The sequence below is a fragment of the Schistocerca cancellata genome, chromosome 1 (assembly GCF_023864275.1).
Source record: "Schistocerca cancellata isolate TAMUIC-IGC-003103 chromosome 1, iqSchCanc2.1, whole genome shotgun sequence".
Classification (NCBI taxonomy): domain Eukaryota; kingdom Metazoa; phylum Arthropoda; class Insecta; order Orthoptera; family Acrididae; genus Schistocerca; species Schistocerca cancellata.
Window position 1 is genome coordinate 1,190,892,044 of NC_064626.1, and position 17,274 is coordinate 1,190,909,317.

The 17,274-nt window shown below is 47.3% G+C and overlaps 1 protein-coding gene across 1 annotated transcript in view; it reads left to right on the forward strand.

Moving 5' to 3' along the window:
- The window catches only part of LOC126141559 (uncharacterized), a 447,793-nt gene that overhangs the window by 363,481 nt on the left and 67,038 nt on the right, over positions 1-17,274 (forward strand). Inside the window, exon 6 of the mRNA XM_049915262.1 lies at positions 14,684-14,900. Coding sequence (XP_049771219.1) covers positions 14,684-14,900 — 217 coding nt within the window. The remainder of the gene's footprint in view (positions 1-14,683; positions 14,901-17,274) is intronic.

Sequence of the window (17,274 nt, forward strand, 5' to 3'; positions counted from 1 at the left end):
CGATCAGATGGAGATAGCATTTGCGCCAAGAACCTGCCAATAGGCAGAACACCTTATTTTATGATGAGGATGAAGATAATTCCAATAGCATGTAGCAGCTATATTCGTCTTTCATTAGTTATGCTACTGTAACTAATACTAGCATAAATTCGCATCCTCCTACCTCACAAAACCGATTCTGCTTTAATATTTAGTAAACATTGTATTGTATTGTATGTTAACCGGGGACCTAGAAACGACGGAGAGGCTCCGTCCCCGCCGCAGCGGTCCACAATCCCACGACGACCACCGCAGTCCACTGCACCCCTCCGCTGCCCCGCACCGAACCCAGGGTTACTGTGCGGTTCGGTCCCCGGTGGACCCCCCAGGGAACGTCTCACACCAGACGAGTGTAACCCCTATGTTCGCGTGGTAGAGTAATGGTGGTGTACGCGTACGTGGAGAACTTGTTTGCGCAGCAATCGCCGACATAGTGTAACTGAGGCGGAATAAGGGGAACCAGCCCGCATTCGCCGAGGCTGATGGAAAACCGCCTAAAAACCACCCACAGACTGGCAGGTTCACCGGACCTCGACACAAATCCGCCGGGCGGGTTCGTGCCGCGGACCAGGCGCTCCTTCCTGCCCGGAAAGCCGTGCGTTAGACCGCACAGCCATTGAGTAAACATACTTCAGTTTGCGTGAACGCGCGCAACTTTTTTTTTGTATTTTTTAGTCATCAGTCTTCTGCCCGCCACGAATTCCTCTCCTGTGCCAGCTTCATCATCTCAGAGTAGCACTTGCAACCTGAGTCCTCAATTATTTCCTGTCTTCCTCTACAGTTTTTGCCCTCCACAGCTCCTTCAAGTACCATGGAAGTCATTTCCTGTTGTCTTAACGGATGTTCCTTCTCCTTGTCAGTGTTTTCCACATTTTCGTTTTCTCTCCCATTCTGCGCAGAACCTTCTCATTCCTTATGTTTTCATTCCACCTAATTTTCAACAATTTTCTGTAGCACCACATCTAAATTGCTTCGATTCTCTTCTGTTCCGGTTTTCCCACAGTCCAGATTTCACTAGCATTCAATGCTGTGTTCAAACGTGCGCCGCAAGAGGTACCCGCGCTGTCTGGAGCATCTTGCCACGGTTCGCGCGGCTCCCTCCATCGGAGGTTCGAGCCCTTAGTGTAAGTTAGTTTAGGTTAGATTAAGTAGTGTGTAAGCCTAGGGATCAATGACCTCAGCAGTCTGGTCCCTTAGGAACTTACCACAAATTTCTAAAATTTTTCTTCCAAACGTGCATTCTCACAAATTTCTTCCTCAAATTACGGCCTATGTTTGAAACTAGTAGACTTCTCTTGATCAGGATTGACCTTTTTGCCAGTGCTAGTCTGCTTTTGATGTCCTCCTTGTTCCGTCCGTCATTGGTTATCTTGCTGCCTAGATAGTAGAACTCCTTAACTTCATCTCCTTCGTGATCATCAGTCCTGATGTTAAGTTTCCCGCTGTTCTCATTTCTGCTACTTCTTATTAAAGTCTTCTTTCTTCGATTTATTCTCAGTTCATTTTCTGTACCGATTAGACCGGTCATTCCATTAAGCAGATCATGTCATCAGCGAAACGTATCGTTGATACTCTTTCACCTTCAGTTTTAATTCTACTCCTGAACATTTCTTTTATTTCCATCATTACTTCTTCGGTGTACAGATTGTACAGCAGTGGTGATAGACTACATCCTTGTCTCACACCCTTTTTAATCCGAGCACTTCGTTGTTGCTCGTCCACTCTTATTATTCCCTCTTGGCTCTTGTACATACTGTATATTATCCGTCTCTCCCTAAAGCTTACCCCTATTTTTCTCAGAATTTCGAACATCTTGCATCATTTAACATTTTCGAACGCTTTTTCCAGGTCGACAAATCCTATGAACATGTATTGATTGTTTTTTTTTCAGTCTTGCTTCCATTATCAACCGCAACGTCGGAATTGCCTCTCTGGTGCCTTTGTCTTTTCTAGTGCCAAACTGATCGTCATCTAACACATCCTCAGTTCTCTTTGCCATTCTTGTCAGCAACTTGGATGCATGAGCTGTTCAGCTGATTGTGTGATTATTCTCGTACTTGTTAGCTGTTGCAGTCTTCAGTATTGTTTGGATGATATTTTTCCGAAATCAGATGGTATGTCACCAGACTCACACATTCTACACACTAACATGAATAGTCGTTTTGTTGCGGCCTACCCAATGATGCTAGGAATTTTTATGCAACGTTATCTATACCTTCTACCTTATTTGATCTTAAGTCCTCCAAGTCTCTCTTAAATTCTGATTTTAATACTGGATCGCCAACCTCTTCTAAATCGACTCCTGTCTCTTCTTCTATCACATCAGACGAATCTTACCCCTCATAGAGGTTTTCATTTTACTCTTGCCACCTATATGCTCTCTCTCTCTCTCTTCTCTGCATTTAACAGTGGAATTCCCGTTGCACTCTTAATGCTACCATCCTTGCTTTTAAATTCACCGAAGGTTGTTTGGACTTTCCTATATAATTTCGACAATCATTTCTTTTCGATTTCTTCACATACTTCATGCATCCATTTCCTCTTAGCTTCCCTGCACTTACTATTTATTTCATTCCTCAGCGACTTCTATTTCTTTATTCCCGAATTTCCCTTAACATTTTTGTTGTTTCTTCTTTCATCCACCAACTGAAATATTTCTTCTGTTACTCATGGTTTCTTCGCGATTACCTTCTTTGTACGTACGTTTTTCGATCCGACTTCTGTGATTACCCTTTTTAGAAATGTCCATTTCCCTTCAACTGCACTGCCTACTGAGCTAAAGGACTGCTGTATCTATAGCCTTAGAGAACTTCGACCGTATCTCGTCATTCCACAGTATTTCCGTATCCAACTTCATTGCTTATTGATTCTCCCTGAATAATATCTTAAACTTCAGCCTACTCTCCATCACTACTAAATTGTGATCTGAGTCTATATCTGCTCCTGGGTACACCTTACAACCCAGTATCTGATTTCGGAATCTCTGTCTGACCATGATGTAACTTAACTGAAATCTTTTCGAATCCCGCGGCCTTTTCCAAGTATACCTCCTCCTCGTGTTTTTCTGAAACAGATTATTAGCTGTCACTACCTGAAATTTATTACTAAACTCAATTGGTCTTTCTTCTCTCTCATTCCTTGTCCCAAGCCCATATTCTCCTGTAACCGTTTCTTCTACTCCTTCCCCTTACAACTGCATTCGAGTCCTCTATCTCCCGTTACGTACTGTATTACCCTTTCAGTATTATCATACACTTTCTCTATCTCTTCATCTTCAGCTTGCGACGTCGGCATGTATACCTGACGTATCGTTGTCGGTTTTGGTTTGCTTTCGATTCTGATAAGAACAACCCTGTCACTGAACTGTTCACAGTAACACACTCTCTGCCCTAGCTCCCTATTCATAACGAATCCTGCTCCGGTTATACCATTTTCTGCTGCTGTTACTATTACCCTATACTCATCTGACCAGAAATCCTTGCTTTCTTTCCACTTCACTTCACTGACCCCTACTATATCTAGATTGAGCCTCTGCATTTCCCTTTTCATATTTTCTGGTTTCCCTACAACGTTCAAGCTTCTGACACTCCACGCCCCGACTCTCAGAACGCTATGTTTTCGTTGGTTTTTTAATCTTTTACTGATGATTACCTCCTCCTTAGTAATCCTTGCCTGGAGACTATTCCGGAATCTTTTGACAATGGTGTTATCATCGCGACACTTTAATTACAGGCCACATGTCCTGTGGCTGCACGTTATGTGTCTTTAATGCAATCGTCTCCATTGCCATTGCATCCTGACGCAGTTGACCATTGCTGATTCTTCCGCTTTTAGGGACAGTTTTCCATCCCAAGAATAAGAGAGTGAACTGTACCTTTCTCCGCTCCTCCGCCACGCTTGACAATTCCGTTGGTAGTAGGAGGGTGTCTTCTTATACCGGAAGTCTTGATTGTGAATCAAAATTTAAGCGATAGCTTGTTTCGAACCGGGGACCGATCATGTTTTGATTACCGATCAAAGACGCTACATTTTCTTTCTTCATTTTGTTCGGTATCGTTCGCTGAGTTTGGTTGGACGGACGTCACAGGACATCTGTTCAAGTTGATCGTTGATTCCTTTGCTCAGGTTTCTCTTTTTTTTTCTTTTTTCAGAGAACAACACGCTGAGCTTTTCCTTGTCTCAACATTTCTTTATTTCTCCAGGATATTTCGTTCTTATTTTCCCATTGTTTCCACCTTGTAATCCTCATTAGGAAAATATTTACTTTTTACATATTCTCTTTTTGTTTTGTTTAGTTCTTAACCTCTTGAATCCGTATTTTGTCGGATCGGTTCTTTCTCCTCTTTTCATATACTAATTCTGATATACTGCATTATTGCTTCATAATATCCGTTGAACATAACATTTTCGTCATATTTGTTTCATTAGCATTTCTAATTTGTCAGTTTGTAATTCACTGCTGACCATTTGACTCCAAAGGTGTGTTCTAGGTTGAGTTTAGTTTTACATTGTGTTGTTTTTGAATTTTTCGGTGTATATACCTCACTTTAAATATTTTTGGTCATTCCGAATATAAACTTCTCAAATTTGCTATCTTATCATTGTGACTGATTTTTCTAAATCACTTTCTCGGATTTCTCCTACCGTTTTCGTCACTTTCTACTTCTGAAATGTCTGTTGCTAAACTTATTCTGTTCTTTAGACATTCTTAAGCTATTTATTGAACTCTGCACAAAAATCCAATATCTATCGCCGGCCGCGGTGGCCGTGCGGTTCCAGGCGCTTCAGTCCGGAACCGCGTGATTGCTATGGGTGACTGCTATGGTCGCAGGTTCGAATCCTGCCTCGAGCATGGGTGTGTGTGATGTCCTTAGGTTAGTTAGGTTTAAGTAGTTCTAAATTCTATGGGACTGATGACCTCAGCTGTTAAGTCCCATAGTGCTGAGAGCCATTTGAACCATTTGAACAATTATCTATCTTAATGCCTCCTTTTATCAGACACTGATTTCAATTTCTGAATCTGTTAGATTTTCTGAAAGGATGACACATCATTCCTTAACGCAGTTTTCTTCAGACATTTCACATTCTTTCGTAAAAGTGCACAAAGCTTTGGCCACTAGGCTGGACGTCAGGAGCGGGTTGGCATTCGGTGTTTAGGAGATGGTTGCAGGGTATGAAATTATAAATGCCCAAGTTTACAATTGAAACTGAATAATGGTAGGATGGTAGGATTTATTGCATACCTCTTAGCGGTACAGAAACTATGTCTGAAATCTTTCGTAAAAGGTGGGGACCTCATGGCCAGACGGGAGCGGAAGGTGGGCCTGAACAGTCCGAGAGCTGGACAAGAAAAGAGGGGCAGAAGAACTTCACTCGCTCTTCTCTGACCCCTCCCATTCCTGTGATTGGCTTCCCCCGGTACACTTGGTTCTCCCACGGCGTCGGCGACGCTTGGTCGTGGCGTTGCCCTGTCAGCACAACTTCCCACCTCCGTCACGTGAACAGAGCGTAAAGTGGATGGCATCCGGCTAATACCAGGTGTCAGTCGCCCCCCCCCCCCCCCCCAATTGCTGCTTAAGAAAAACTTCACAAGCTATCCACGAACGAAAATCTAAAGAAATAAATCATCCTATTGTCTATTATGCCTGCCCACCTTGTACTCTTTTTTCACTATTCATTTTTTTAATTCGATTTATAGCCTGCATACAATACGAATAAACCGGTGAACAGTCGTCTATACTGTAGTTATTCATTCTCGATCACCACTTGTGATAGAAAACCGTGTATGTAGAGCGGTCAATCTTCTTCATTAGGAACTGAATTTAATAATATGATGTGGACCAGTTTTAAGGTTTTGATGCTAGAGGTGTAACACCTTATTTATCACATAATTCCAACTTTTGAATATGACCGATTATTAGTTGTGAACTCGTAAGTGTTATTGCAGTGACAAAGTTCTGTGAATGTTTTATAATTTTGTGTGTGTAATTAGAGAGGTCACTATTGTTGCTTTATTTTATTTGTAGATCAAATATTACAAAAACTAGTCACCCACCATATATTTCGTGCAACTGCAACAGTAAATATTTCTTAAAATATGTTTTCTGTACCATCACCTCGCTGGACGAATGTCGTCGATTTTTTAAAACATATCCTCGGCCACAAATTTTTCTCCATTATTCTCAAGATATATGTTTAATTTTAATTACAATAATGAGTATATGTGCACGAATAGTTTCTAGTAAGAGCCAAGACAGTGCACTCTAGCAAAATAGATTTCTTACTATCCTCACTAAACATAAACGAGAATTAACTAACTTTCTTTAAAGTCAGTACCGCCATTAGATATTTATTTACAGTGTTACGCTTACACTTACACAATCACGATTTCGCCTTCAAAGTGCCATTATCAAGTGTTTTCTGAAAGCAGGTTAGACAATAACACTGAAATACATAACATGTGATGTAACCGTTTTATAATCCATATTTGTAGTGATTACTTACAAGTGTTATAAATTGCCTAAGATAGCATACTATCGTATTAAAATACACCATTAGACACATTGTCTAAGAGTCGGTATTTCTGGCAGAGCCTACTGCTTTGTTTCATTACTGAGTACACCATGTTGACTGAATGACAGTTGGCTAAGTGTCAAATTGTCTTGGTCAAAGAAATTCCTGTTACAATCAGGTGAACTTTTTTAGTCTTTGGACTGAGTGTCCGGTAGGATAGGAAAGGTGAGGAGCAATTTATTTTTTTGGTAGTTGTTACATCTTTACATTACCTGCTTATCTTCGTATACAATGAAGTTCTCTGCTCACAAACATAAACAGTAACAAACCTCTCGATAATGTTCGCTGCATCCATAAATATAAAAGTCCAGCTAGTCACTGACGTTTTTTGAAGTACATTTTAGTAGGTAAATATACAGCTTTGTACGTGAAGTTAATACATGGCTAACGCCAAGTTGTGTAATTTTGCCTCAATTCAGAATTAATGCAGTACAGTACAATTATTTATTCTACTCACTCATTAATAAACCAGTGAGGTTTGAAGCGAAATTTGTGATGTACGTATCATTAGGCAAGTACATCCTGTAATATGTGTTGGAACATTACTTAGGAACAAGTGCAAATAACATAGGCATGTGAAACATGACATGTACATAAAAGCATTTAAGTAAATAAAAGAATCGAAAGATTTCATGTTAAACAGCACGTTTAAATTTAAGATAATATAAAGAGTAGGGATATCCTAGTATTTTTTAATGGCTGACGAAATACAATTACAAACGTGAGTGCACCGTGGTATTGATACATATGGCTGTAATCTTGGGCTATAAATCTTGTTTACATGTTATAGTAGTGACATTTATATGGCGTAAAGATGACATAGTAATGTTAATAACATAATCAGCTACCAAGCTCCAAGTGGGTTAATTCTTATAAGTAAATGTAACATTATTGATCATAGATTACTTCTTAGAGAGGTAATAAACAATTGAGAAGAAACAAAAGTTCTAGAATACTATAAATCATTCATTGAAGACTATGGGCATGTGGAGTGTAAGTGTAAGGGTTGGGGGGGGGGGGATGTAGATAGATGGATGGGGGGGGGGGGCTATAAAATGATTAATGAAATGGTGAGGGACAAAAGAGTAGCTAACAAAGGAATAAGAAAAAAAATATGAAGTGAATTACTTTTTTTTTAAATTTAGATACACCTAGGGTAAATCCCCCTGCGGGTTCGGGGGTTAGAATAGGCCCGCGGTATTCCTGGCTGTCGTAAGAGGCGACTAAAAGGAGTCTCACATGTTTCGGCCTTATGTGATGGTCCCCTCTCGGGTTTGACCTCCATCATTCTAAATTATTCCGAAGAGCGAGCCAATTGGGGAAGGGCGCCTTACGTGGTGCACTGTATCCGTCGTGCATTGAGACCTTTAGCCAGCTTTTTCGTCGTTGCAATGGTGTGCCGTTCGTTTTCCATCTCTTGGGCGAGGATACGTCCCTGGGTGCGATTCCCACGCTGCACTCTGCAGTGTTTCTTTTAACTGCGACGACGACCTTGGACAGTTTTGCACCTAAGATCCAGCACGGTAGCCAGTCCGTTGTGGTGGGGCCGCCATGTACCCTCTTGGTTGTAGCCCCCTGACAACACAGGGATCGCTCTACTGATGCCTGCGCCGTAACTCCCCACGTATGCCAAGGAGTAGATGCCCGTCTCCCTGGGGCATCAGGACTCCCGGCAATGGCCATCCTGCCAGGTGGCTATTGCTGCGGCTGGGTGGCGCCCGTGGGGAGGGCCCTTGGTCGGAGTAGGTGGCATCAGGGCGGATGACCCGCAATGAAGCGTGGTACATCATCTTTCGCTGGCGGCCAGCCGCCAGCAGTCTCTAAGCGTTCTCGGGCTCAATTTAATGCTGAAAAGTACAATCCGAAAACGTTCCCCTCTCTGGCCACGCCGTGGGAGGAGCGTAAGTCTCAGGATGGAGGTAATAGTTATTCGCCCCGATTCTTAGTTTGTACGAGAGCTGATGGGGAGTCTTTTCTCTCCACAAAGCCTCAGTTCTTCGTCGAGCATTTAGAGGACAAGTTTGGGGAGGTGGAGGGCTTGTCAAAAATGCGCTCTGGATCGGTGCTGATCCAAACGGCATCCTCTGCCCAGTCACGACGGTTGCTTGCTTGTGACAAGTTGGGGGATGTTGCTGTTACGATCACGCCGCATAAGAGTTTAAATATGGTTCAGGGAGTTATTTACCATAAGGACCTTCTTTTGCAGTCTGATGACGAGCTGCGCGCCAACTTAGAGCGCAGGGGTGTACATTTCGTCCGGCGCGTTCATCGGGGTCCGAAGGAAAATCAGATAGCTACCGGTGCCTTCATCTTGGCCTTCGAGGGTGATACGTTACCGGAAAAGGTCAAGGTGATGGTCTACGGATGTGACGTCAGGCCCTATATTCCTCCCCGATGCGGTGCTTCAAGTGCTGGAAGTTCGGCCATATGTCTCCCCTCTGCACTTCCAGCCTCACATGTCGAGATTGCGGACGCCCGTCTCATCCCGATACTCCATGTGCCCCGCCTCCCATCTGTGTCAACTGCGGGGAGCACCATTCACCTTGCTCGCCTGACTGCAAAGTCTTTCAGAAAGAGCGCAAAATCATGGAATATAAGACCCTGGACCGGCTGACCTATACTGAGGCCAAAAGGAAATATGACAGACTCCATCCTGTGAGAATGACATCTTCTTATGCAGCTGCTACGACAACTGTGCTAGCCCCATCAGTTTCGAGACTTCCAGCCAGCTCGATAAGCAGTAAGACTCCTCCTGCCCCCTTGCCTGTGGGGGGCTCCACCCAACCGGTTGCTCCTGCACCACCTACATCAGGAGCAACCTCCTCCCACCTGTCGGGGACGTCCGTCCCCGCTTCTCAGCCGGAGAAGCGTCTAACTTCTTTGGCTACTCTCGCCCGTAAGAGTTCCCTTGGAACCCTCCCTTCCCAGGGTTCCACCAGCGGGAAGGATGACGGCCGCCAGTGGCATAAGTCCTCACCAGCGGCCGGGCGTAGGGCTTCACGATCCTCCTCTGTCCCGGAGACTGAATCGGTGAAGCCTTCCCAGCCGGTGCAACCCAAGGTTCAGCGAGAGAAGTCCAAGAGAAAGACCTCTAAGGCCAAAGAACTTGCGGTGGCGCCAACCCCACCGCACCTTTCGCGCTCTGCGTCTGAGGATGCAGTCGAGATTCTAGCGTCCGCTGAGGACCTTGATCTCGCTGGTCCCTCAGACGCCATGGATGTCTCTCATACGGGTACTGAATCGGTGGCAGTGAGTGAACAAGCGGCGTAAATTGCCTTCCCAGTCCTTTCACGCCTTTCTCAGCCATGGACAATATCATCCTCCAGTGGAACTGCGGCGGTTTTTTCCACCATCTAGCTGAGCTCCAACAACTTATCAGCCTTCACCCTTTCTTCTGCATTGCTCTTCAGGAAACTTGGTTTCCAGCAATGCGAACCCCCGCCCTCCGTGGCTATCGGGGTTATTATAAGAACCGGGCAGCATATGAAAGGGTGTCGGGTGGCGTCTGCCTCTATGTCCTTCACACTCTGCACAGCGAGTCTGTCCCTCTCCACACACCTTTAGAGGCTGTCGCTGTTCGGGTGTGGACGCCACAGGCTGTTACCGTCTGCAGTCTTTACCTTCCACCGGATGGTGATGTCTCGCAGCATGTCCTGGCTGCGCTGATAGCCCAATTGCCGCCACCTTTCTTGCTATTGGGCGACTTCAACTCCCATAACCCTCTGTGGGGTGGGTCAGTGGCAACAGGTCGAGGCGCCATCGTTGAGCATTTATTGTCGCAGCTCGATATCTCGATTTTAAATGATGGTGCCTTCACACATTTCAGTGTGGCGCATGGCACATACTCCGCCATTGACCTTTCAATATGTAGCCCTAGCCTCTTACCGTCTGTCCAATGGAGTGTGCATGACGACCTGTGTGGTAGTGACCACTTTCCGATCTTTCTGTCACTACCACAGCGTCACTCTTCTGGGCGCCCTAGCAGATGGGCTATGAATAAGGCTGACTGGGACTTGTTCTCCTCCACTGCCGCTCTTGAGTCTCTCTCTAATGAGGACATTGATGCGGTGGTTCAATCGACCGGCATCGTTACTGCCGCCGAATCTGCCATTCCCCGTTCTTCTGGGTCCCCTCGGCGGAAGGCTGTGCCTTGGTGGTCGCCTGAGATCGCTGAATCGATTAAAGATCGCCGGCGGGCGCTCCAGCGTCACAAGCGACATCCCTCCTTAGACCACCTTATCGCCTTCAAACGGCTGCGTGCGCGGGCCCGTCTCCTTATCCGCCAAGGCAAGAAGGAGTGCTGGGAGCGGTATGTGTCCACCATTGGCCTCCATGTCACTCCTTCGCAGGTCTGGGCCAAGATTAGACGCGTCTACGGCTATCGGACCCCTGCCAGCGTCCCTGCGCTCTCACTGAATGGAGCAGTTTGTACTGACTCCGACGTCATTGCCAATCGCTTAGCAGAGCATTTTGCTATGAGTTCCGCTTCTGCGAATTACCCCCAGGCCTTCCGCTCCATTAAAGAGCGGGTGGAACGTCGGAGCCTTTCGTTTCGCACCAACCACCCAGAATCTTCCAATGCTCCATTCAGTGAGTGGGAATTTCGCAGTGCCCTAGCTGCTTGCCCTGATACCGCTCCTGGGCCAGATGGCATCCACTGTCAGATGCTGAAACACCTTTCAGTGGACTGCCAGCGGCGCCTTCTCGATCTTTACAACCGTCTTTGGGTCGAGGGGGTGTTTCCGTCGCAATGGCGGGAAGGCGTTGTCATCCCCGTTTTGAAACCTGGAAAGACCCCTCTGGAGGTGGACAGCTACCGCCCCATTAGCCTCACCAACGTTCTTTGTAAGCTTCTCGAACGGATGGTGAGCCGGCGCTTGAATTGGGTACTGGAGTCTCGGGGCCTTCTGGCTCCGTCTCAGGGTGGGTTCCGGAAAGGCCGCTCCACCGCCGACAATCTGGTGAGCCTGGAGTCGGCCATCCGTACTGCCTTTGCCCGCCGTCAGCACCTGGTCGCTGTCTTTTTCGACATGCGGAAGGCGTACGATACGACATGGCGTCATCACATCCTTTCTACGCTTCATGGATGGGGTCTTCGGGGCCCTCTGCCGATCTTTATCCGCAATTTCCTGTCGTATCGTACCTTCCGCGTGCAAGTCGCAGCCTCCTATAGTTCCACCCACGTCCAGGAGAACGGTGTGCCACAGGGTTCTGTTTTAAGTGTCTGCCTGTTTTTAATAGCCATTAACGGGCTCGCTGCGGCCGTGGGAATTCTGTCTCTGCTTCCCTGTATGCTGACGACTTCTGCCTTTATTACAGCTCTACTGGCATTGCAGCTGTTGAACGTCAGCTACAGGGCGCTATCCGTAAGGCGCAGTCTTGGGCTGTAGCGCATGGGTTTCAGTTTTCTGCAGCCAAGACCCGCGTTATGCATTTCTGCCGGCGCCGAACAGTCCATCCTGAGCCGCGGCTTTATCTTGCTGACGAACTCCTTGCTGTGGTGGAGACCCACAGGTTTTTGGGGGTGGTTTTCGATGCCCGGTTGACTTGGCTGCCTCATATCCAGCAGCTCAAACAAACGTGTTGGCGGCATCTAAACGCTCTGAGATGCTTGAGCCACACCCGCTGGGGCGCCGACCGCTCTACCCTGTTGCGGCTCTACCAGGCGTTAATCCAGTCCCGTCTGGATTATGGGAGCCTGGCTTATGGCTCAGCATCCCCATCTGCGTTACGGGTGCTGGACCCAATTCTCCACAGCGGGATACGCCTTGCCACTGGTGCTTTCCGCACCAGCCCTGTGGACAACGTACTAGTGGAGGCAGGTGTACCTCCACTGCGGTTCCGGCGCCAACGTTTGCTGGCCGCTTATGCTGCCCATGTTCTAAGCTTGCCCGGGCATCCAAATTATCGTGTCCTGTTCCCGCAGTCAATCGTCCATCTGCCAGACCGTCGGCCCCGGTCGGGTTGTCCGATCGCCGTACGCGTCAAGGAGCTTCTCTGCGGGCTTGGGTTTTTCCCTGTTCCACCTCCTTTCCGGGCGCCTCTGCGTACACCCCCGTGGTGTGTTCCTCGCCCTTGCCTTCTGCTCGACTTGGCACAGGGCTCGAAGGACTCGGTCCCTCCAGAGGCCTTCCGCCGCCGCTTTTATTCCATCCTGGCCACGTATCAGGGCTCTGGAATTGTTTACACCGACGGTTCGATGGTTGCTGGTCGTGTCGGGTATGCGCTAACTCTAGGGGACCATTCCGAACAACGGTCCTTGGCGGCTGGCTGCAGCGTTTACACTGCTGAGCTAGTCGCCATCTTTCGAGCCCTAGAGTATATCCGCTCCTGCTCAGGTGAGTCCTTCGTTATCTGTAGCGATTCCCTGAGCGGTTTACGAGCTCTCGACCAGTGTTTTCCTCGTTCTCGTCTGGTGATGGCTATCCATGAGTCCCTGCATACTCTTGCGCGTTGCGGCCGCTCTGTAGTCTTTGTGTGGACCCCCGGTCATGTCGGTATCCCGGGCAATGAACATGTTGACCGCCTAGTGAAAGAGGCCACGAGTAAACCATCTCTGGATGTTGACCTCCCAGAGGCTGATTTGCGGGCAGTCCTCCGCCGAAAAGTTTTTGCGCTTTGGGACGCTGAATGGCGCGATCGGATTACACCCAATAAACTCCGTGCCATTAAGGAGACGACGACTGTGTGGCGGTCCTCCATGCGAGCCAACCGCAGGGACTCAGTCGTCCTTTGTCGGCTCCGCATTGGCCACTCCCGGCTAACACACAGTTATTTACTGCGCCGGGAGGACCCTCCTGTATGTCGCTGCGGAGCGGCTTTGACGGTGGCCCACATTCTGTTGCCCTGCCCCCTTTTAGCTGTGGTCAGGCAGACATTTGCGCTGCCTGATACGCTCCCTGCCGTTTTATCTGATGACCCTGTTATGGCTGCCTTAGTTTTACGTTTTATTAGGGCAGGGAGTTTTTATTCTTTCATCTGAGTGTTTCTGTTTTATTTTATTTTTTGTGTTGATTCTGGCCTTTGGCCTATGATTTTAAACTGATCTTTTAATGTGTTTCTAAGTGGTTGGCTTTTCCTTTTTTATTTCTATGGTGGGCCAACCAGTCACACTCTGTGTGGTTTTAGTTCGTTTTGTCTTGTCCTTGTCTCCGTTTCTCTTGTTCTGTATCGTCTGTGATCTATTCTGTTCCTCGCTTTTATTCTCTGTGGGTGTTCTTTGTATTTGGAAAAAGGGACCGATGACCGTAGCAGTCTGGTCCCTTTCATCCCCCAAACCAACCAACACCTAGGGTAAATAGGCACTTTTAAATGTTAAAGCTAGGACCAAATATAGCGTATGTTAGGGCATTGTGTGAGAATGGTGCGTCCAAAGTGAAGGTATGACTTAAGTGTGTATCAGTATAATCTCTGTGTGGGTTCATATATCCTAGTATTTTCTGTATTAAGTAGTTGTGATACTAAAATTTATTCCATAAATTTAACAAAATAATAGGTTTTATTAGAAGTAACTAACCTGCAGCAGAATTATAAAGCTCAGTATTACTGCAGATGTATTGAATGTACCTAAAACATTATATATACATGGGGGACGGGGGGGGGGGGTGTATGTGGGGACAGAGATACAGAAATTGCGTCTGCTGCATTTCATTTAGTCTTGGGCTTCTTTATATGTCAATGTAATGAAATAAATTTTCCATTTTCTGACGTTCCATGAAAACTTAAAGAACATCTCTTTTTCTGTCATTGAGGCACAGTTATTCTGAAGCACAATGTGCATTGTCAGCAGGCCCCTCATCTGCTGACATTGAGTGTGACAAGTGCTGGTGAGGGAAATGTTGACTGGCGCCAGTAGTATATCCAAGAGTACATGCTTTCCACCTGTGACTGTGAGTGACCTTTCTCTGACGCTAACTGTAACAGGTGTTTGTGGGTTAGGTGCTAACATCAGGCAGCGGGATATCCAGGCACAGACGCCTCTCGCCTGCAGCTTCTGGCGGCCATCGGTGAAGCCCCTGATGTCACTCGCGACAGGTGTTTGTGAGTGAGGCGGTGTGTGTGGTGCCGACAGGAGATCCAGGCGCGGACGCCGTCTGCGTGCGGCTCTCGGCGGCCGTCGCTGACGCCGCTGGGCCTGCTCACGCGGCCGTGCGCCGCCACGCTGCAGCGCCGCCTGTCCGAGGCGCTGCTCGACCCCAGCCAGCGCACCAGCCCGCACGCCAGGGACCGGCCGCGCATCCAGCGCATCGCTTCAGAGCTCGACTGGCGGCCTGTCGGGCTAGCCGCCGGTAACCACACCGTCACGAGCACTTCTCGGTCTTCTGTACATTTGTATATACAGGGTGTTCAGAAGTTCCCATTACAGTCCTCCTTTTTTTAGACACGATAGAGCCCGTCCACACCCACACCGGCATGGTGGCCAACACGAAAGGTCAACTGCCATCTCTGAATACTGGTTAGTTTTCACTAAGTGTGGTCTAACAGGATGTGGGTACTGCGATGTTTGCGTACGTCTGGTTATGATTAACCATTAATATGCTCTCGTCTGGAGATAGATTGCCCCCGCCAGGGCAGGCGAGATCACTAATGCACTGCTTCCAGGACTCGGGTAGGCGCGATCGAATCCGCCCGGCGGATTAACAACGACGGCCGGTGTGCCGGCCAGCCTGGCTGTGGTTTTTCGGCGGTTTTCCACATCCTACTAGGTGAATACCGGGCTGGTCCCCACGTCCCGCCTCAGTTACACGACTCGCAGACATCTGCAACACATTCCCACTATTTCACGATTTACACTAGACACGGACGGCTGGGGTACACTCCTTCCGTCCAAAGGGGGTATGGGGTGGCGGCAGGAAGGGCATCCGGCCACCCCTTAAATTTAACCGTGCCAATTCCGTACTTAACCCTGCCGACCCTGCGCCCAATGCGGCATGAAGGCAGTGGCAAAAGAAAGAAAGAAAAGAAAGATCTGGAGATAGATTGCGTCGAAAGTTGAACGAAGGGTAGCGGTTTGAAGGGCAGAAGAAGAAAAAGTGTCAAGGCAAGAGCCAAGAGAAAAAACCTCTGTGATACTTGGGTCGGGTTGTAGCGGATTGCCTGCTATCTGCGACAGATCATGCAAGGGTTAGATAAATTAGTAGTGGGTATCATGCAGGTGGTTAGCTTTGATATTGTGGAGCGATGTTGCTCGGCGGCCGCAGCTGGGTCATCACCAGCATACCTGTAACAGCTGCACTCATCATCATTTAGTGTCCAATAGATCAAATATCTGATACACAGTGTATGGTAGAGTTGGAGGTTTGTCTGTGCGTTAGTGTGCGAGCTTGTCGGCTGCCCTGTTGTTGCCTGTTGGTCGGTTGTGGTAGCAGCCGGCATACCCAGTCAGTGCTGCTGATGTGCAGGGTCTTGCCGATGTTGTCGCTTGTGAGTGTATGTTAGCTCGCCATGCGTGCTTACGCCCTAGCTAGCAATCTTCTAGGGTTTGTACAGGCAAGTGAGTAGATAATATTTTGAATTGGAACCAATGTCCGGAGACCGTTTCCGTGCTACAACCATTTTAAAACAAGTTGGTAACGCTACCACTCTACAAGTTAGTGATCAGGCGTGACTTAGTACATTATTTGTTTTACAGTTTCACTGATCAATAGCCAAAAACGTCGCTCGTGTACACATTGACGGGTTCTCTTCAACGCGATGCTGTACGGTCTTTTCCGATTCGGGTCTGCAGCGTGTCCTTGGAATACCACAGCCACACCTGCTGACGGTGAAGGTACCCCTTTGTCGAAGCTGTTGCGTAATTGTGACGCAAAGGGTATGCGATGGAGTCGGACGTTGTGGAGAACGATCTTGATAAACGTTACGAGCAGCTCTTCCATTACTGTGAGCTTCGCCATTCAGAATGATTATGGTGGTGTACTCTGCAAAAGCGTACTCAACCATGTTGCTCTGACACTCAAAAACGTGAATGAGGTTCGAACTAGATCACAGACGTAGGACTGACGTCAAATGACATCAGTCGAACCATCGTAACCACACCCTACCATAACTACTGTGTTGTATACCTAGCAAACATGGTTTCAAATGTTGAAATGTGTGTGTGAATTCCTGAGGGAGAGAACTGCTGAGGTAATCGATTCCTACACTTTCACACTACTTAAACTTATGCTAAGACCAGCACACGCACCCACGCCCGAGGGCCGGTAGAACGGAACGGTACGTTTATGAACATGGATTCCTTTTCAAAATGTTATGTACCCGCTCTCTCTATAAGTTCATAATGGGAATTTCCGATCATCCTGTATATACAAGTTATATCTCAAATGAATGTAGGAAATGAGAGCGCTAGCAGACTCGGTTATAATAAGCATATTTCACATAGCATCCCTTAGCGTACGGCGTTAGGCGTCGTTGAAAAGCTTCGCGCGCCGCCAGGAGGGTAGGCACGCAACGTGTCATCCAAGACGTCATGATATCAGATCTGTAGCGCAACGATTTCCATGTATTTGTGACATCAAGGTAAAGGAGACGTCTGTTATAAAGTGCTATGGATTTTATTTGTAAACACTGTTATCGCCATAGTCGAAGATATTCCAAGGGGAACAACACTACGAGTTTTCCGCCTCTTACTGGGACGTGAACGAGTTACTGTTGGCTGTGTAAATG